The following is a 21268-nucleotide window of genomic DNA, read 5'->3' on the forward strand; positions in this document are numbered from 1 at the left end:
ACCACACCAGAGTTGGAATGAGATGAGGGAAATATATGGCTGTGATGCCCAGACTGTGTATTACAGACCTAAAAGAACATCCTGGTGCACCTTGACAATGAAACTCTTTTAAAATGAGGGTTTTTTGGAACCATATCAACCACACTTGAGTTCCTGCTCAATTTAAGGCCATCATAGGTCTTTTAAAGAGTAATTTAACTGCTATAGACATGTACATTTTTGCCTGTTAAGAACCGCTTTACAAAGAATATGACCTGTGTTTATAAGACAAAAAAATGTTTAATCCTTTCCACAAAAAGCAGCTTCCTTTTTTTTTTTTTAACCATTAAAAATACTGTGGCAGTTTTATGTATAATTACAGCTTAGCAGGGTGAGAATTAAAGGAGCAAAGTGCAACAAAATTCTGCTAAGGTCAGTTTAAATTTTCTTAACGTAAGTACTTTCACATAATAATTGACTTCAGTATATTATGATACAATAAAAGTCTTTATCTTCTCCCTCATTTACCACTCTTTGGGAAGTGAAGCACAAATGAAATGAAGAGGGAAATACCTTCAGGAAAAGCATGTAATACATGCACTAAGAGTTAAGGAAAGAGTGGCTTTTGAGACTGAATGAAATACAGACTGCTCCCAAATCCACCAGTTTTTAAAAGAACATACTTTCTGAAGGGTTCCCAATAGCAGATCAAAGAGCTTTATAAATGAATTTTGAAAACAGATCTAAAATAATTAAAACTATGCTTTCATTTCTCAAAAGTGCAGGTAGAAAGAACTACAATTCAATTTGATCCCACAGATATCTTCAGAAGACCTACTCAAGGCGCATAGCAGTGTTGGGCATATCGGGAAGGTAAGCAGAACACAAACAAGAGACTAATTGACTTTTTTTCTTTGTTTCGTTCATAGACAATTACGGATAGAATGTTTTCCTCTTGAAAGCAGAAAAAATAGTCTAGCAGCTTTAACAGAGCTGCTAGTGGGAAGGACTAAAACCCTCCCTAATAAATTTATCAAATTTAATGGATAAAAGAATGAGATCTTAAAAATATAGTAAATGAGCTGTTGGGGAAAAGTAATTTTTAAAAAATAAAGAAACTGGAGGAAATTAGATAAACTTCGAAGAGAGAATTCTCAACTGGAATCACCATGGGACAGAGGAAAATGCTAAATTACCAATGGGGGGATTGAGGAAGAAGCTCCCTAAGTTACGAGCAGATAAAGATAAAAGAATGAAACCTATTTACATCATTTTATTTTTTCTCCCTTCTATGAAAGGAGGGTAAAGAGATGTATAGGGGAAAGTTGACTATCAAAGGATTCATAGAACAAACTAAATTCTGAATTACAAAATAATAATAATAAAATATTATTATTCCAGTTTCATAAGTTTTAAGAAACTGGGTACACATTTAAGTCTGATTTCACTTATTTTTATAAATTGAGAAAGGGAAAGTAAAAGGTTTTATATCAATTTTATTGACTTGGGAAAATATTTAGAAGGATATATATAAAGATTCCATTTTTCTTCATTAATTATTTTTATTTTGTAGATCCAAAAACAGAGAGAGAGAAATACTGTGAAAAATTACTCAGTCACCATACTTTCTAGTCTACACCAGGCATTCTCAAGGTTGTTTATAAGCACATACTCTCTCACTCTCTTTTTTAAGTACCACACCACCATAAGAAGGAGGGATAAAAACAAGAAGTCATGTGTTCTAATCTGATGTCTCCTGATTTATACAGAAATATATAAAAGGTTCCGTTATGTACCGGATGTTAATTAGATATGCCTCCATAAATAAAGGCACAAAAGTCAAATAAAAGTTATAAATGTTTACAACTTTTTGTAGTTTTTTGTAGTATTTAAGGGAATTTGTTATTCAGATGGAGATGGGACGGCTCAGAGAGATAAGTGGGGGGAATTGACAAGAGAAATTAAAAGACAAAAAGTTAAATGTGAGAATTAAAAAGGCAAAACATTCTTAGCCTTCAACATGTATAAGAGCTTAATTAAGTTCAGAAACAGTTCTTCATAAGAACATGTCACAAGAGCTGAGGAAAACTGACTTCACAGAGAATGGACCCACAGTATTGCAATATTATATGGGAATTTGTTTCCTCCATTGCTAAGAGTGGCAATCACAGGGCTCAGGGGTCTGGTAAATAATAAAGAAGTTGCTCCTCTGAATAATACTATTCTGCAAAGGACCCCCACCATCCCTAGGAAAGCCCTGCAACACCTGACAATCTCCCAGCAGCAGTTTCTCCAGCCAATAAAGTGGTTTTGTGGACATTACCATAGCGATACTATCCGGTATTCAGTTCGCAGATGCTTTTAACAAATACGAGAAGCATAACATGATCATCAATCAGGCTTGTTCATTTGAGAATAGAAGCTTAGAACAGGGAAGGGAAGTCGGCTGCTGGATGGACCAACGTTTCTCAAAGCAAGCTAAATGATGCTGGAGGAGGAAAGACACCTCAGGAAGGAGCTAAAAGGAAACCCACAATTTGGACTCCAGAGTTTGTTTCCGTCTATCTCTGGAATTCTGCCTCTGTGAGAACTCGTCCGGAGTTGTGCAAACGAACACTTCGAGCCTCGTGCCCGGCGCGCAACGGCTCAGTGTCTGGCTGGCTCCGGCTCGAGGGTGTCTCTGCCCCCGGCGTCGGGGGGCGGTGGGTGGTCTGCGCCTCGCCAGGACAGCACGAACACGTATGTCAAGGACTCTTAACCACCATGGACAGCTCACTGGCTTCCCCCAGCCAGCTCCGCGCTGTTCACAAACTCCACAGGAGCCACCAGCTAGGTTGCTTTTTATGCCCTGGAGAGATGCCCTGTGTTCCACGGTCTACACCCCCCGCGATCGCCAACTGCAACCACTGAGCAGCTATATATAGACAGCGGACTTCGAGAATTAATAACCATTCTTGCCCTCACATCAGTCCTTTAAGCTGCCACTGGATTCTAAGAATCAGACGGAGAGAGTTGGCAGAGAAAACTGTTCCACGTCCCTTCATTTCCTCTCCTCGCCGGCGCGGCCCCTCACCCCGCGTTGGCTTTACAGATCGTGTTAAATGAAATAAAACAGACGGGCCCCGGGGCTCCGGAGCTGTACCGGCGCGCGGGAAGCAAGCTGGCAGAGAGCAAAGCCCAGGGTTCGGGGAGGAGGGAGTGTCCCTGCACCTCCCCATGGGGACCCGGACCTGGACCGGGACAGGGCCCAGGAGGGGGTGGTGGTGGAAGGGTGGGGTACATCTGCCCCCACCCTTCTCTTTCCCCATCCCCACTGGGAATTCGTCGTCACCGTCTGCCAGGGGCTTATGTCAAGTTTGAGTCATAGATTGACCAGGAGGGAGAAGGGAGGGGAGAGCCCCGCTTGGAGGAAGTTCGCTCGCGCCTTCGGACCCTGTCCTCGGGTCACACTGTTCCTGAAGTTTCCTTTCGCCTGCAGCCAGGGCCCTCCCGCGAAGAAGGGGGAGGGCTGGGCGGGCGACTCAGACTGTACCCGGGAGCGAAACTGCGCACAAAAACCCAGCGGTAGGGGGCGGAGCGCAAAGGCCTCAATTCTAAGGCTCCGGACAGAATGGATTCTGTGCAACAATCGGGAATCCAGATTCTCAGGCAAAGAAGCCCCCAAACCCAGGAAACGTAGCTAGACCGCCAAGGGGCTCCCAGGCCTCTGACCTTTTCAGCAAGCCTACGATCACCGGGAGCCAAGCCTGCATCCTCCGCGGGGATCGTATCTGCAACCGGCGAGCTAATTCTGTTGCGGGAGATGCGGTGAGGCTGATAAAGATCGTCCAGGGGTGCTCAGGCCTCTTTGAAGATCCTGGACTCCTTCCCTCAGAGACACACACCTCGCCTTCCTGAGTCAGGCGCGCAACCACCAAGCCAGAAACCCCCAGAAAGGGAGAGCACAGCTTTCATGTTTGCTTTCCAAAGGCCTTCTCTCTGACAGTCCCAGGAAGGGCAGGCAGAACCCCAAGACACCAGAATAACAAGCTGAAAGCGAAACAGATACAACGCCGGTCTAAGTGAGGGTACCGGATGCCTTTGTGCCGGAGAGGATGGGCACCGTACTTCCGGTGCTGCCTTGGGGAGAGAATGAGAGCTGCCCTGTTTTGCAGAGGTAGAGAATGGTGTTAGGGAGGTAAACAGCTTTCGAGGTCCCAGTGACTTCCGGGGGCAGTGCCGTGCAGATAGCAGAGCTCACTTTTTAAGAAAGGACAATTCTACTCACAGAGGAGCTGGGCCCCTGCCAGGAAGGCTGTGTGGCACCGCCCCACCCAAGATCAGTTGCAGGTTGAGGGGTTGTCGTCTGAGCCAGGTGAGACTCTCCCTGTGGTCTCGCACAAGTTCAGAGTTGCCTACTGCAGGGAGCCAAGAACTTGGCCCAGCCAAGGGCATCTATCAGGCATCAGTCCAGGATATCAGGACTCTGTTCCTAACCTTTCCCCCTACCCCCCCAACACAGGAGCAGCATCCCTGGCCAGAAGACGCCTCAGAAGTGTTATGACGGTTCTGAGTTTAGGAGGTGCACAGGTGCATAAGTGCTTGACCTTGGAGAACTGGCCCCTAGAGACCTCCATTTCCTAAAGACCTTCTCTGCTCACATTGGCTCATGGCCTGGGTAGCAGGGGAGGGAAGTGCCTCACTGCTGAACTTTCTGATCCTGTTTGGGGAAAGCTGAACATTGCCCAAGAAGTAGGGAAGGGTGAAGATGGTGTGAGACCCACTTTCCCAATAAGAATCTCATCAGCCTGATTCGTGTCTAGGCACTTCTCCCTGAGGCAGTTCCTGCAGATGTCAGCAACCAGTCCTGTTCCTGGAGAAGACAGCCTCTGTTGGAGTCTTATCATCTAACTACAAGAGATTTAGTAATGAAACACACCCTTTCCTATCCCTACTTGGGACTTAAAGGCATCACGTCCCTTTTATTGATACCATGAGGTCAGCTGGCAACGAGCTCCTCTCAAGTCTCAGACCACATCCTAATAGAATCAAATGACAATTTTTCTTGAAGTAATTTCACAAGCTTCTCTATGTAAAGAAAGAAAAAGGAGAAGAAATGAGTTTAGTTGTTTGGTTTCATAGGATTTTAGAAATATAGCTTGGAGCTACACAGATTGGCAAATGTTATTGGTAATAAGATAAGGGATGCTTTTTGGTAAGAAGGGAATTTCTGAGCCCAGGTGCACTGTTTAAAGAGCTATAGGTACCTTTCTGGTTTGTATGTTTATTTGCTTGCTGTTTGGGCTGAGAAGGAAAAAAGGGAGAAAGGTGAAAAAGCTAAACATGAATGGTTTTTACTAAATTGCAGTAGGAGATATCCCTGGAGATATACACCAGTTGGTTATTTTAACATGAATTTGGGAGTAAAAGTGTACTTAAAATTTTAGAAAATCTCTTCTTAAAATTGGGATAAAATGTTGCAGTTGGGGACAGGAAGATGGAAGTCTGGGGCTTGCTCATGGGCTAGGCATTTGTGTAGGTGTAATTCTCACAATGCTAACCTGTCTTCACATGGAAATACTTCAGATTAAAGACAGGCCTTCAAATCCTCCTATTTGCCAAGGTGCACTTAGGTGATAGCAAGGCCTAAGCAAACATTCAGCCTCTGTTGGCACTCCTAAGCACCCCCCACCACCAAAAAGAAAAAAAAGACAAAAACCCTCCTAGTGTGGAGTCATCTCATGTGTAGTCATGTGGTCTCAGCATTATCACGGAGGTTACTCAGTTATATTGGGAACTAGATTATGATGTCAGAAATATCCCTTTCAGAAAGGCTAAAAGTCAGGGTCCTGAGTATATATTGAGGAGAATTTCTACTTAACGTAAGAAACAGGGCAGCTTAGAAGAGGTACCTGCTTTCCAATAATTGCCTTTAGTGGGAGCAGAAAAGCCTCCTTACAGGAAGTTTTTAATTCATTTAGACTTCATTTTACTTTTTTGAAGAACAACAACAAAAAATTATTTCTGGAAGAGACTGCTGAGAAGATCCCCTTCCTTTGGCCAGAAGAGCAGAGAAGACTGTAAATCAAGGAAAAGGTGAAGTAATAAATTATGCGGGAACTTCGGTATTCCAAGTATATAAAGGCTATTTATTTTTCCTGTGTCTATATTTTCTCTTTTTGTGGAGGAGAGGAAATTCTAAAAATATTTGATAGATGTTTTGCCATTAACACCAGAAAAGTGTGTGGGGAAAAGAAAGGAGGGAGGGAAAGGGGGGGTCCATTTTTGTTTCATTAGTAGAAAAAGCAACATAAATTAAAGCAGCCTAATGATGGCAGTCTTTAATTTATAATGTTCTGAGAGTAAAATGAATTTATTTACAGCATAGGTGATTTAATATTGTCAATCTGATTTTTGTTTTAACCTTTTATCGGAGGAAGGATGATTTTTTAAAGCTCGGATAGTTTGAAATTTGGCTAAGTACCTTTGGGTTTTTTATCGTGGAAGCAAATGTTATCATTTTAATATTAAGCAACTTTCAAGTGTTAAAGGGTTCGTTTGTGATTTACTTTTTTTTTTTTTTAACGTATTTCCCTCTTTAGATCTAATGATTACATTAAGGCTCCTGTTTCTTTCTGGAAAGAACTTATTATAAATCAGAAAGCGTCAGAGGTTCAAAGGCTGACATTTCTGAGTGCTGATACTTTGTCTTTTCATGCCATGCAAACAGATCTAACATTTAGAAATTCCTAAACGAGGGAAATTGCGGAAATTCCCAGATTTTTTTTTTTTTTCCAGTCGGAGGAAGCCAAGTTTTTTAAGTATGGAGTTTGGAGTAATCAAATGAGGGAGAAAGGAGCCTGCGAGAAGGGGTGACTTCAACCCAAAGTAGGCAGCTCAAGTTAGCTGCAGTTAAGGAGCGGGAAAAGGGAGCCGAGATCCGCGAGGGTCGGGGAGAGGGCGCTATTTCACCCACCCTGGGTAAAATCTGTGGAGTATCAGCCAGGAAGCCAGGCTTGATAAAGGTCGGGTTCCCCCAAATCATCTCAAGTGTCCAAATTCTACTAGCCTTCTAGAGAGTATTAAAAACCTACCAGTGAGGTTGTCTATCTAGAAGACAAACATCCCTTGAATGGTTCTCAACTACCCGAGTTCATTTCAGAAAGATAGAGGAGCCCGCGGGGCGGGCGTTCACATCCGCTGCAATCCTTTCCTAGATGATACTGCCCAGTAATTCAGAGCAGTCTTTATTCCCCGCCCAATAGTTTGGGAAGAACCCCCTGCTTTCCCTTCTCTTCTCCGAGGCAGAGCAGCGCACAGCGATAGTTCCGCTTCATCTGCGGGCTGAAGCGACACGGATAGAGTCGTCCCAGAATATGTAACAGGGGACTGGGCGGGGGGTGGGGTGGGGTGGGGGCGACAGAGTAGGTTGTCCGGGAAAGGGTTGCTTAGGCTCTTGTCGGTGGGCGAAAGGGCCTTGTGCGCTCCCCAGGAGTGTAGGTCCACCTCGGCAATTCAAAGGAGGGTCTCCGTCATGTATGCGGGTTTTCTTGGACCAGCTCCAGATGTCCTCAGCTGTTCTGAGACAGCAAGAAACGCAATCTCGACCTGAAGTCTGAACCCTCTTTTACTCTTCTAAGCGAAGGATCTCCCCCGTCCTTGGCCGATGCTCCCCATTCAGCGGGTCCCAGGAAAGAGCCAGGGAGGAGGGTTCCCATCTCGCTCCCCGAGATCCCGGGCGGACTCAGGGCTCCTTAAAGCCACGGGCCAAAGGCCCGCGACCTCCCCGCCGAGTATTCCGGGCGCCCGCGCTCTGCGGCCCCGACTCCTTGGCCTCTTCCTTGCCCGCTCGCCCCCGGCGGCCTCGGGGCCCGCGCGTCCAGCCGGGCGCGGCTGCTGCGGCGCGCCGGGAGCCTTGACTGTTCCCGGCCGCCCGCACGCCCTCGGGGACCTCAGCTCGCAGATCCGCCGCGTAGTCTGCGGCCGGTCGGACCCAGCGGCAACCAGCAGATCCACCCACGCCCCCGGCCCCAGGACTGCGCGCGGCGGGACTGGCGCCCTGGGGTGGGGCTCGGCGGAGCTCGGGGCAGCGCCGAGGGCGGCGGAGCCGAAGGCGCGGGGAGCTCCGGGGCTCGCAGCACACTCCCAGCTCAGGGCTCCCCTCTGCTCGCTCGGGCAGCGCGGGGCCCGCTCGGGCCGCCCGTCGCCGCCCCCGCCCCCCGCGCGTCCGCGCCCTCGCTCGCCCCGCGCGCGTTCCAAGGGCGCCACCTCTTTGCGACTAGCTCACTTCTCCGGCAGGTTTGCCTGGGAGCGTGTGAACATTCCTCTGCTAGGCTTTCAACTCGCCTCCAACCTGCGCCGCCCGGCCAGCATGCCTCCCCGCCCGTGAAGCGGGGCCGCCGCTGCCCTGCCGCTCGGGCCGCCGCCTCCCCTCCGCGCCGCTATTAACCCGCCCTCGTTGCCACCTGGCCCTCCTGATCGACGACACGCGCACTTGAAACTTGTTCTCAGGGTGTGTGGAATCAACTTTCCGGAAGCAACCAGCCCACCAGAGGAGGTAGACAGACAGCTATGTATATATATGTGGGTCTCTACAAGTGGCTCTGGAACAAGACGGCCTGGTTCGCAAAGACGCTGACTTCGGAGGGGGAAACTTTCTTCTCTTTTTAGGAAGGAGTTAGCTCTGCTCCACGAACCTAGCACTGCCGGCTAGATTAATTAGACATTGATAGGGAAGAGGTGTAAACACGCTGCGCATCATTGATGCATATATACAACCATTTCATTGTGGTTATTATTTCAGAGGAACGTCTCTGATTTATTTGTTGTTGTTGTTCTTTTTCTTCCCTTTTGGTGCCTTTTTGCCTGTGTGGTTTTGGAAAAAGCACAGTTCCCAGTAGCTGGTTCCTAAATAAGTAAGTGCTGAGAGGCTTCAGAGAAAGTTTTTTTTTTTTTTTTTTTTTCCTTTTCTTTTCTTTTCCTTTCTTTTTTCTTTGCAACTTGGGAGATGCCCTTGGTGTTGAAGAGATTGAGAAGAAGCTAAGGCGGGAGCGTGGTAGTACGGCGAGATGGAGATTCCGGACTGACACTTCGGGTCCCTTTCCACTCTGTTGCAGGTCCCGCGAGCGAGAGGATACGATGCTGCGGCGGCTGGTTCAGCAGTGGAGCGTAGCGGTGTTCCTGCTGAGCTACTCGGTGCCCTCCTGCGGGCGCTCGGTGGAGGAACTCGGCCGCCGGCTGTAAGTGCCCCGTCCTCCTCTGGGCGCCGGGTGAGGGCTGGGAAGGCCAGGGGGAGAGGCCACCAGGCTGGGGCGCTGCCGAGGGCTCGCAGCGGTCACTGATGCTTCTTGCCCGAGTTAAAAAGCAGGGAGATCCGGCTACCTACCTGCCGGGGGTTGAGACCGTGTCCTTGAAACCCCAGCGGGAAAACTGGTTGAACCTCAAGGGGCTACGGTCAAGAGACAAATTTGATACGAGTTTCCAAAAGAGGGAGCGCAGAGGCTCCTTTCGACAAAGATGATCTGCCTCTAGTGAAAAATAAAAGTTTATACTTTGAGGACCTGGGAAGGGTTTGAAACCCCGAGGATTACAGGAGACAGATAACTCGGAAGGAGCTGAGGGAGCCACGGTACACATGTCTGTGTGCGCTTGATTTACATGCTGAATGTGGGTGGCAGTTTGTGCGTGCAATGCAAAAGCCTTACATCTAACTTTATTATGAATGACATAATTTTAAGCATATAAAATGGACCACATTACATAATGAAGGCATATTATATAATAAAGTAGTAACAACTTTGCAATGGCACAACTCCAACATTAGTATTGATACAGTTCAGGGACGCTGGAGTGCTTGACTCCAAAATGAATATTAGGTGTGGAAACTTGTTTTTTCTTGGAATTATTGCTAACAGCTCTTTAATCTGCAGTCAAATATTTGCATTGTAGACTGAAAACTTGTGTTTTGGCATTCTCATCTGGTGGTTCTTTTGAGGATAATTTTGACTTTAACATAATCATACATCCAAGCACACCAGAGCAATATCACCATGTTGTATGACTGCAAAGTTGGAAGAACAGTAGAGTAACACTATCTTAATACAAATCTGTTGGACCTAGCAGTACGTTAATGTGTGTAATACCATGTTTGGGTGATCTTGAACCTGCAGACTCAGTATTCAGGATGGGAAAACCATAAAGTTTCAGAACTGAGAGGAGTTTGCCTCTGGAGAAGGAATTAAGGAGCTTTTACACTAACAATAAAAATAGCAATATCCAATATTTACAGTCAAGTTCATGGTGCTTCCTTGTAAATTCCCAACGGTGTACAAAAAGGCAACTGTTTTATATGTGCCCTTGGTCTATTACTATTAGAGCAGAAAATCCTTAAATGAAATTGCTTTAGACATGTCTGAACCTTGGCACCAAAATGAAAATCTATTATGAATCTCCTAAGGCAAACTGTGTAAAACATTGTACTAAAGATAAAGCTATATTGTATTCTTCAAATCAATGTTTTGCTGGTGTATTTCTGAAAATTGTCTTTAGACTTTTTGCTCCTTTTGAGACTTGTTTTAAATTATTTAAAATCCATGTATTAATAGAGATGAGGAGTGAATTTTTAAAAGCATGCTTAAATACTGGCCAAGAAATACTGTCTTGGAACAGAGCCAATTTTTTCTTTAAAGTTGCTTGAGAAATACCTGTTTTCTCTTTTGAGAAACAGTAAATGGACCATAAGTAAATCCACAGTTATGACATAAAAATAGTGCTAAGTTGTCCTAAAGGCTATTTTTAACTCTTTCTTTGTTGCACCTTGCAAAATACACATCAGAAACCATTTACCAGCCAGAGACTCTGTTATAGTTTTGTTTGTGGGTGAAATATAATATTGTAGTTAAACACTCACACTCAGCAGATGGTTATAAAACTACCACAAAACATTCTTATAGTTAATGGCTAATAGATCATCAAATTACAGCCATGGTTTTTCATGAAGGCTGAAATCATCAGTAGATGAAGATGTTCCATCAAATTATTGCAGCCAAAAGGAGTTAAAAAAAAAAAAAAACAAGTCATTATTTTTGCATTGGTGCCAAATAACAGTAAATTTTTTGTGCTAGACAAAACATTAGTCTACTATTACATTAAATCAACCTAATTTCTTGAAAGAAATGTTAACATATAATCAAATTGTATTACTCCCCATTACTCTTCATGCCAAATATTAAGGAAACTGCTTTAGCTGTTTTTTCTAATTAGGGACTAACTTTTGGAGGGCGGTGCAGGGGGTCGGGGGGACTACTATAACAATACCACTTCCTAAGCCCTGCAAAGGAAGCAATTATAAGTTGTCATAGTCCAAAGGATTTTAATTAATGGGACTGGAGTATGAATAAATTGGAAGTTGCAAAGTGAAGCCTCGAGATATTCTTGTCCAGATGATCATGGCTCTGGGCAGGTAGCAGCATTTGTGTCTAAGTTAGACAGGGAATCCCAGCAAATTCAGAAACCTAAAACATAATTGGCTGATTTGCTTGGGAGCCAGACTGGGTCTATTCCATTTAATGAAAAGCATAACTTTTGACTGAGTCATTTGGGTTGGAAGGGACTTGTGGTGAGTCATCCTCACTCTAAGGCCCGGACCCTGCCTCTTGCATGTACCACAGAACTTTTCTTCTCAAACCCAGACTCCTTCCTGAGTAGCTGAGCATCAGCACAAGCATATGCTGCTGCTTCTGTGTTGGGAGAGGCAATCCTATCCCTCCCTTTACTCCCTGTGTTCCTTGATAGCTCCTTGGACATTTACTCTTCTCTGAAAACTACCGAGAGTGATTTTTCTTGAAAGCAGAAGAGCTATATTTTGGCTGAATTTAGAGTTACCCGTGTTAAGCATTTCACCCATATTTCTGCAATTTTTTTTTACAATAATCAAAGAAGACCATAAACATACCATGTTAGGTGTGTAATAAATGCATGAGAACCACTGTGCTGTGGAATGTGTGCAGAGGTACAGAGTAATAGAATATTATTGAGGCCATATTTGCCACTTAAATATTTCAGAATTATCCAAATTGAAAGCCTGCTGAATGTGGATTCATTGTTCCCCACCTATGTGTATCTAGTTTGTACATGCTAGTCATTTACCCTTGTGTCAGTTCATGTCTTGTTTTGAAAATAAATAGAACGTTCTATGGATCTAATTTCTTGCTGATGATAAAGATACTATTATATTCCTGATCCTCGAGCACAGTTGCCCCATCAGAAATTCATTCTTGACAATGTTTTAAATGCAGAAGTCTTTGAACTGTTAATTGTGTTAACTCCATTTCAGATTTAGCACTTAAGAAAATCTGTGTTTTCTCAGTTTAGATTAACAAGTCCTCCTAAGAGGCAGAAAGAAACTTTGTAAGCCACAAGAGATATACTATTTTAAACTGGACAAAGTTGTGCCATCTTTGTAGGCTTTTTATAAAATAGAAGGATAGAATGATCACTCCTTTTCTCATGAGAACCATCCTGGGAAAGTGCAGTGCTTGGGTTAAGAAGGCACTGTGACTCACAGTTGACAGGCTGGCCAAGATGACAGACATACATGCCAGGCAGAGGGGGCATACACAGTGGTGGCCTGATTAGAACATACCAACCATTAAAAGTTTTGGCTTTGAGTTAAGCTAGAATGGGCTGTATTATACATTTGAAGAGCAATACAGATGCGGTGGTTATCTGCCAGGATTGAGAAAGAACTAAAAGCCCCTGATACTATAAGTGATCGTTGGTTAAGAACTTCTTTTACTGTGACATTTTGCTAAAAGATACTCATTAAACTGCAATACTTATAAAATATGCAGTTAAATCAGTCCCATTCTTTAAAAAATGTTATTAGAGAGTATAAATGTATTATACCAAAACCTCAAATTTGTATATTATTAAAAGTTTCCAGAATACTAACTGTGGCCATAAAGTAAGTGAATTTTAATCTAGTCACATGTGGCACCTTCAAAAAGGAAGAGAGACTCCTTCATGCCTCATTTAAACCAGGCTCCTGTTAAATTCCTTTCCATTAAGTCATGTCTTTTTTGAACAAGCTGCATGCCTTAAAGCCGGTCCACACTCTAAAATACTAAAAGGAAGCTGGTATTCTGGCTATAAGATCTAGAGAAATAATGCCTGTATTTTCATGTCTTACTCTTCTTTGACTCACAGTAGAACTAGAAAATCTCTCATTCCCCCTGTGGAAATCCAAACTTCTAGAAATCCTAGTTCTTTGTTTTGGTGATGAAAATGGACTTGTTAGAACAGTAAGGTTGATCTTCAAGGAAGCTGATAAATTGCTATCCATTTGCCCTTCATCATGGTTCTCACCACAGGCTTTTTTACTCCCTGCCCTTTGCTTCTTATTTCCTCAACATACACTTCTTCTTCCACAGAAGAAAGGACTGAGGAAGTTGAAAAGCAATCTTTGGTTTCAGAATCAGAGGACCTGGTTTTTGGATCCCTGGTTCTGTCTGTTCTCAGTTTGAGGGCAAGGGCAAGTCATTAGTTTCTCTGAACCTCAACTTCCCCATCTATAAAATGAAGACAATGCTATTTTTATTTGTTACATTTCTCTGAGGAGTTGAAGTTGTACTAATGAAGGCAGATGAGGGATCCAGATATTGTGTGTCAGAGAGGTAAGAATATATGGGGTATCGCCCTGTGAAGTACCCTCAGAAACTTGTAAATGAACCACTTTGAAGAGCTCTACAGTGGTAGAAATTGGAGTAAGGTGAGGTAGAGTTGAAGCACGCATGATATGACTGATTAATGTATGTGATCCCTACATATGGTCAATAATATACAGACAGGATAATACAAGAATATATGCATGGACAATTTAAGCAAGAGTCAGGATGTCATCTAAAAGGACTGATGGAAAATTAGTTTATTCTTTTCCACTATATTTTCATTAGAGTGTTGTTTAAACAGAAAAGTCACTTCATATTTGTTCATAGAGATTTTTTTAAGAAGGCTAAGTAGAAAAGTGAATTTTTTAATTAAGTACTAAGGATAATACCCTCTGAAATTCTAAATTAAAAAAAAAAACTCAATGTGGGGAAGAAATAGAAAGATCTTAATTTAAACACAAAGAAACCCATTTTAAAGAGACCACCCATTACTCTACAGAAAAATAGACATTCTCTCCCTGATACTTGGCTTTCAAATATAGGTTCTTGGCCACCTGTAATCTATTTTATGTTAAAATTCAGTCTGTTAGGTCGTTACCTAGACAGGCTTTACTGCTCATTTCATCTTCAGCCTTTGTTTGCCTTTATTCCTACAGCTTGCTGTTCTTTGAGAGTCAATATTATTATTTTCCTAATAGGGGAGCAGTGTGTGTGTGTGTGTGTGTGTGTGTGTGTGTGTGTGTGTGTGTGAGAGAGAGAGAGAGAGAGAGAGAGAGAGAGAGAGAGAGAACGAGAGAGCGAGAGAAAGAGAGAGCATGCACTTGTGCGCATGCATGCGTGTCCGGGTGAGTACTCAAGTAAATTCAGCCTCCTTTTCATTTCTAGTCTAGGACTTCTGGATTTATTTTCCCAAGACAAGTCTGAAAAACCTGAAAGGAATATCAGTGGTTTCTGTCCATTGCTGAGTATAACTGAATCATAACGTTTTAAGTTGAGAAGAATATAAAACTCTCTGAATCTGACCCCTTCCTTTTAAATGGAGAGAGGCCATGAGGCCAGAGAATGTCCGTGTTCTCACCAAAGTCACAGACCTAGAGTGGCATAAATGGGATCTGGGGCTGCAGCCCCCTAGCTGCCTGCACTTCCCTTCCCACTCTGCACTTCCCCTGCTTCACAAGCTGGCTGCACTTCCAGCTCATGCTCTGTATAGGACCAAACAGAAAACTAAAGGGCTTTCCTCTTGTCTTTGAGGTCTATACCAACAAACTAAAATTGTATCATTTTCTTCTTTCCTGCTATTTTTTTCTTAAAGCAAAAGAGCTGTGTCTGAACATCAGCTCCTTCATGACAAGGGGAAATCTATCCAAGACTTACGACGACGATTCTTCCTTCACCACCTGATTGCAGAAATCCACACAGCTGAAATCAGAGCTACCTCGGAGGTTTCCCCCAACTCCAAGCCTGCTCCCAACACAAAGAACCACCCAGTCCGATTTGGGTCTGACGATGAAGGCAGATACCTAACTCAGGAAACCAACAAGGTGGAGACATACAAAGAGCAGCCACTGAAGACACCCGGCAAGAAAAAGAAGGGTAAACCTGGAAAACGCAAGGAGCAGGAAAAAAAGAAACGGCGAACTCGGTCTGCCTGGCTAAACTCTGGTGTGGCTGGGAGTGGGCTAGATGGGGACCACCCATGTGACATCTCTGCGACATCGCTGGAGCTCAATTTACGGTAAATGGCTTCTGTGCCCCATAGCCTTTGCTCGGTGCTCTCCGCTGGGGTGTGTAACGTCCCTTCCACTGTGGCTTGGACAAACCTAGAATGTCCTCCCTTTCTGTCCTTCTATCAATTGCTCCACAATTTCAAAGCTTAATGAAAGCAAGATGGCTCAGAATATTGTCTGCTTTCATACAGTGTCCTCCTATGCCCTCTATACACACCAGCATTGAATAACCCATTTCTCTTCCTCCACCATCACACCCCAACGCCAATCCTTTACTTCTCCACTAAAGAATTTCTTTTTTTCGTCAGGCTTCAGAAGCTAGGGACCACCTTCATCATTTGCTGGAGGAGTGTATTTATTCCCCTACTCTCACACCTTGGCAAACTTTCTCGATTGTTTTTCATTTTTTACTTTTTTTTTTCACTTCAGGGGCAAACACAGAAGGCTTTGATATAATCTACAAATATGACTGAATAATACTGTAGCATAGACAATTCTGAGTCGGACACATTTTTCATTTCATTAAATTGAACCTTAAATTTATCTTTATTTAAATAAATGTTAAAAATTTAAACATACACTCTGAATTTATTTAATTTCCCTCTGGTTTCTACCAACACGTGAAAAAAAAAATCATGATTTCTGAAAATTTTTAAATGTTGACTTGGGAAGGACATAAGTTTTTCTCATGTATCTATTTATCCACTGGCAAGTTGAAATCATTTTCTAGAGTATTGCAGTAGAAATAATAAAACTTCACATTTACATGGCTTGTTCATCCTTGGCTCACAAATGCAGGTGGTAATGGCATTCATTGACTTTGGGGTCAAATACCTTAAGTTCAGATCTTGGCTCTGAACTTACTAAAGTTCACAACCTTGGGCAAACTACATGGTCTTTCTGAGACTCATTTTTCTCTTACGTGAAATGAAGACAATAACTGTAACAACCTCATAGGGTTGGCTGAAGATTAAATGAGATTACGTGGGTTAAATGCTTGTCTTAGTAAACAATAAAGTGCAACTTGTTGTTTTGGTGCTTTTAGATCTAGTGCTGATTGTTTATCTGGATATGTGTGTTTCTGTGAGGCAAAAAAGCAGCAAATATTAATCTCATTTTATAAACTAGAAAACCCAGGCATTCCATGGCTGAAGGACCTGAGTAGTCCTGAGAACTGGATTTCCCCATTTCTGGATTTTTAGGCCAGGACTATGTTAGTGTCACCTCTTGATTCAGATGTTTCCACCAACAGGATCTTTCTTGCCTTTTTACTTTTCAGTACAAGTCTTCTGTGGGCTTTGAAAGAAAGGGGAAACTATACAAGGATGTGTCATATGCAGCTAATGATCTCATTAATTAGAGTCCCATGTTACTTCTCCAGGCCTTTCCTCTTACTAGTAGAGATGGGATTACAGGGTGATGTTTCAGAGAGGAGTTTGAACTTGTTTACCATCACTTCTCTCTTTGAGTCAGGTTGACAAAACTCATCATTAAATAGCATAAAAAAGGATAACTATATCAGACAAATAGTACAGCTTCAGTAATTAATGAGTAATGACACTAGAGGAACCTTTAGCAGAGTGAATGACCTATTCTGCAAATATCTAATGGATCCATAATGTGTAACCGAACCTATGAATCTTGGCTCAAAGCACATATTTAATGTATTTTAAGAAAGGATCCTTATATTTATAGCTAATGCAAGGGCTTTTTTGCCAGAAGCTATTTTTACCGTTGTCTTACTCTGTGTGTGTGTACATGTATATATTAGAAAAACAAAAGTATAAATACTTTTTTTAAGGATTTCATTTATTTAAGATTTGAAGTATCTGGGAATTTAATGAAATTCGGCACTCATCAACTCTTATGCCCAAAGCTACCCCTCTCATAAAGGAGACTAGTAAAAATTAGGCAGCGGCCTAATCAAATCCAGACCTAGGACTGAAAGGAGGAGAACGTTTCTGCTTCTCCTTTCTGTTTCCCGGTTGTGAGGGACATTCATGGAAAGCACTGTTTGTTTGGCAGCCGGATCTTGGCACTCTCCCAGTACAACCCAACCGAGGTTCAGGGAAGATCGGGGAAATTTAGGAGTGTACTGGTGAGAATATACGGGGCCAGGCAAATGTTCTAATCCAAATAGAATCCTTTCAGAATAATTATTTTAAAGTTTCGTAAGCAACCAACCTTTTATGAGTGTCCTGTCTTTAGTCTCTTTACATTATTAGGCAATGACCTGAGAGGTCTGATGAACTGGCAAGCATGAGCTTTATTATAATATAAGTAGTATTTCTTAAGAGAAACTACTGTACTAAAACTGTCTGGCTCCTTGCATGTGAACCAGTGGGAAATACATAGTTTAAATGTTGGAAATTACATTTTGGAATTTTTGATGTTGCAAATGAGATGTCCAGATACAATAGGACTCGTTTAATTGAGACCATATATTTTTTTCTTGATAAATAGTGACTTAGAAATAATACAAAAGCTTTTCAATATTCAAAAAAACTCTAAAGTGTTGTCATACGCACAGACACACACTAAACATACACGTATACTTTCAGGTCATGTCTTATGTTTTACTTGGCTATCCCAATACGTGCTTTTATAGCAAGCCAACAGGATAGACAAGGAGAAATACAATTAAAAGATCTTTTCCTTGGTCTTTTTTTAAATAATTATTTTAACGTTTATTTTTGACAGAGAGAGAGCGTGCACATGCACGTGCACGAGTTGGGGAGGGGCAGAGAGAGAGAGAGGGAAACAGAGAATCTGAAGTAGGCTCCAGGCTCTGAGCTGTCAGCACAGAGCCCAACACGGGGCTTGAACTCACAAACCATGAGATCATGATCTAAGCCGAAGTCATATACGTAACTGATTGAGCCACCAGGTGCCCCTCCTTGGTCCTTAATGTATTCCTTTTCTCTTTCTTTCCTTCTGAGAACATAATTGTGGAAAATACTCTTCATTCCGTCCTTGCCTGTGTTATTCTTAAGTTCAACTCACTAGATACTGTTCAGTAAGAAAACATTTTAAAATTGGTACAGCACACAAATTATTGAGTTTTACAGTCACCTTTAAGATTGTATTCATAACATACATTCACATCCACCAGCCATTTAAAATTTAATCTTAAATTATTTTCTCTACAATTAGGAGCTATTTTACCATTCCAATCAAAACTATTGTTGAAGAGGTCAATTTTTTTTTAAGACATAAAAATACCCTCAATGCTCAACTTGCTTTTCTTTAAGCTGCAGGTAGAGTTCCTAGATTGTCAAGAATGGGCTCTCCTGTGGGTCTCACCCCCATATAGGTCTGCCATGTAAAACTCTGCCCACAATCTGGCTGCTAATGCAATGGCACAGCCAATCGAATTCAATTCTATAGGTGCTTCCTTAGAAACTACTATGTATTCAGTGAAATATACTACACAAAGAGAAAAGGAGAGAGAAAAGCAGAGAAAATGTTGCTAGTCCATCTTAAAATACTGTGACTACGGTGTTTTAGAAGGGGTTAAAAAAGGTGTCAGTCCCAAGTGGTAATTTATTCTGAGTAACAAACAGCTTGAGCTGAAATACTGCCGTTTTATGCTTTTATATCAATTGATTCTTATACTCTAAGTTAGGCTTTCCTGATTTCTAATTGTAGATCACTTCTAGAAACCAGCAGAATGAGAGCCAAATAATTCTTAGTTTTGACTTCACAGACTAAAATCCAAAAATAGTTTCATTCATTAGTATTTAAGGACAGCTAAAGGAATGACCGATAACATAAAATCATCAACCAAGCATACTGTTTAATTACACATCCTTTCAACATTTACTCCAAATCACACACTTTACTCTCTTAACAGTCATTATCTTAGCAAAAGATTGGCCAAATGGAAACCTAAACAGAATTAGTAACATTTGGGTCACCCTTGGCAGGCATCACTGGGGAATAAACTTCTAGCAAGGTGTATTTGATGATAGATTGTACAACCTAGCCTTATTTCCAAACTCTCAAATGTGTCCCTTCTCTTCCCAAACTTTCCAGTTGGCAGCTTTGGGAAATTCTCCTAGGGTCTCCTTTTTCAGACAAAGAATGTAGAATTAGAAATGCAAGCCCTTTCTCTTTCTGTACTATGTTGACCATTGGATGGTATTAAAGACCCCGCCTGTAGCAAAGATTCTGGAGAGTCAGATCCCACAGGTGCCTCCTATTGGGAATATTCATAAGAAATCCCTGGAATCTTTTCAATTGTGATTCTATGTTCCTTTATTTTTTATGCCTTTTTATTTGTCAAGGAGAAGTAACCTATTTTCTCTTCTTTCCCTTCCTTCTCTTTTCAGGAGGCATTGAAATCTTTAGCAAAGACATTCAGAGGACGTATTACAGGATTCTGTAATAGTGAACATATGGAAAGTATTAGAAATATTTATTGTCTGTAAATACTGTAAATGCATTGGAATAAAACTGTCTTCCCATTGCTCTATGAAACTGCACATTGGTCATTGTGAATATTTTTTTGCCAAGGCTAATCCAATTATTATTATCACATTTACCATAATTTATTTTGTCAACTGATGTATTTATTTTGTAAATGTATCTTGGTGCTGCTGAATTTCTATATTTTTTGTAACATAATGCACTTTAGATATACATATCAAGTATGTTGATAAATGACACAATAAAGTGTCTCTATTTTGTGGTTGATTTTAATAATGCCTAAATATAATTATCCAAACTGATTTTCCTCTGTGCATGTAAAAATAGCAGTATTTTAAATTTGTAAAGAATGTCTAATAAAATATAATCTAAATTACATCATGAGTCAGAAGGTGAATTATGTATATACCCTTTAAGATTTCTACTAGAAGGAACATGATGTAATTTTTTAAACTGTATTGAATATGGTCTTAAGTATAATATGTTTATATTGGTACATATTCCAATATTTTCACATTAGCTTTTAGTTTAAAAACCACCTAAAATGTGTTTTGTCCAGTATTTAAGTTCAATTCAATAGAATGGCTGAACTACCTAGACATCCTTTTATGAAATACGTCCAATTTGAAGTGAAGACAGGAGAGGGCAGGAAAAAAAAAAAGAGAGAAGTCAAGAGAAAATATTAAAAATTACTCTCTGAAACTTAGTCCAGCCAGAAATGGAAAAAAAAGGAGGCAGATCAGGAACTTTAAGGCCAGGGGTAATTTTCACCAATGTTAAGTTTAATTTGAAAGGGCTTTCTCTTACTGGTAACAACAATAAGCATAAAAGAGGAACTTGAGAATTCTACCAGAGAAAAGGAAAGATCTGGGATACTTGTGACAACTCAAAAAATCCTTCACAGGGGAAGACTGCTTTCCTGTTTTATATTTCACAGTCCTGGGGATTTTGGTCGCCAACAGCACGTTGTAATGCCACGTGCAATTTCCACTGTGAATATCATCCTACTTTTCCTACCTTTATGTGCAGATGAAAACAAACATCTTTCCTTATGGATTTAAAAAAAAATTTTAATGTTTATTTATTTTGAGAAAGAGAGAGAGAGACAGAGAGAGAGAGAGAGAGAGAGACTGGAGAGGGCAGACAGAGAGGGAGACACAGAATCCGAAGCAGATTCCAGGCTCTGAGCTGTCAGTGCAGAGCCCGATACAGGGCTCGAACCCGTGAACCATGAGATCATGACCTGAGCTGAAGTCAGAAGCTCAACCGACTGAACCACCAAGGCACTCCTGGGATTTTTTCTTTAACTGTCTGTAGCTTAGGACATGTCAGTAAAAACACAACAAAAAGTCTATGAACCAAGCAAGCACATATTTAGAAAGTATTCTGTTTATGCTCCCAATCCTATAAGATATCTATTAGATGTTTGGGAGATGCAAGCAAGAAGTAATATGCTGCAACTACCCTCAAAATTCTCCCATTCTAGTG

General features: G+C 41.9%; 1 protein-coding gene across 3 annotated transcripts; it reads left to right on the top strand.

Moving 5' to 3' along the window:
* Positions 1 to 5864: 5864 nt before the first annotated feature.
* On the top strand, positions 5865 to 20156 carry PTHLH (parathyroid hormone like hormone). 3 transcript variants are annotated; one of them, XM_086713757.1, is made up of 4 exons: positions 5865 to 6054; positions 9075 to 9197; positions 14938 to 15360; positions 19684 to 20156. In XM_086713757.1, exons 2-4 carry the CDS (start codon positions 9097 to 9099, stop codon positions 19691 to 19693), a joined length of 534 nt encoding a protein of 177 aa, XP_086569883.1. In that variant the 5' UTR covers positions 5865 to 6054; positions 9075 to 9096; the 3' UTR covers positions 19694 to 20156. The 3 variants fall into 3 exon arrangements, with proteins under 3 accessions (XP_086569883.1, XP_086569882.1, XP_025786431.1); XM_086713756.1 differs by lacking the exon at positions 5865 to 6054 and adding an exon at positions 8378 to 8515; XM_025930646.2 differs by lacking the exons at positions 5865 to 6054; positions 19684 to 20156 and adding an exon at positions 8378 to 8515 and having other exon boundaries at positions 14938 to 15364.
* The last annotated feature ends 1112 nt before the right edge of the window (positions 20157 to 21268 follow it).

This window comes from Puma concolor, chromosome B4 (assembly GCF_028749965.1).
Source record: "Puma concolor isolate L17-30 chromosome B4, mPumCon1.1.hap2, whole genome shotgun sequence".
Lineage (NCBI taxonomy): Eukaryota > Metazoa > Chordata > Mammalia > Carnivora > Felidae > Puma > Puma concolor.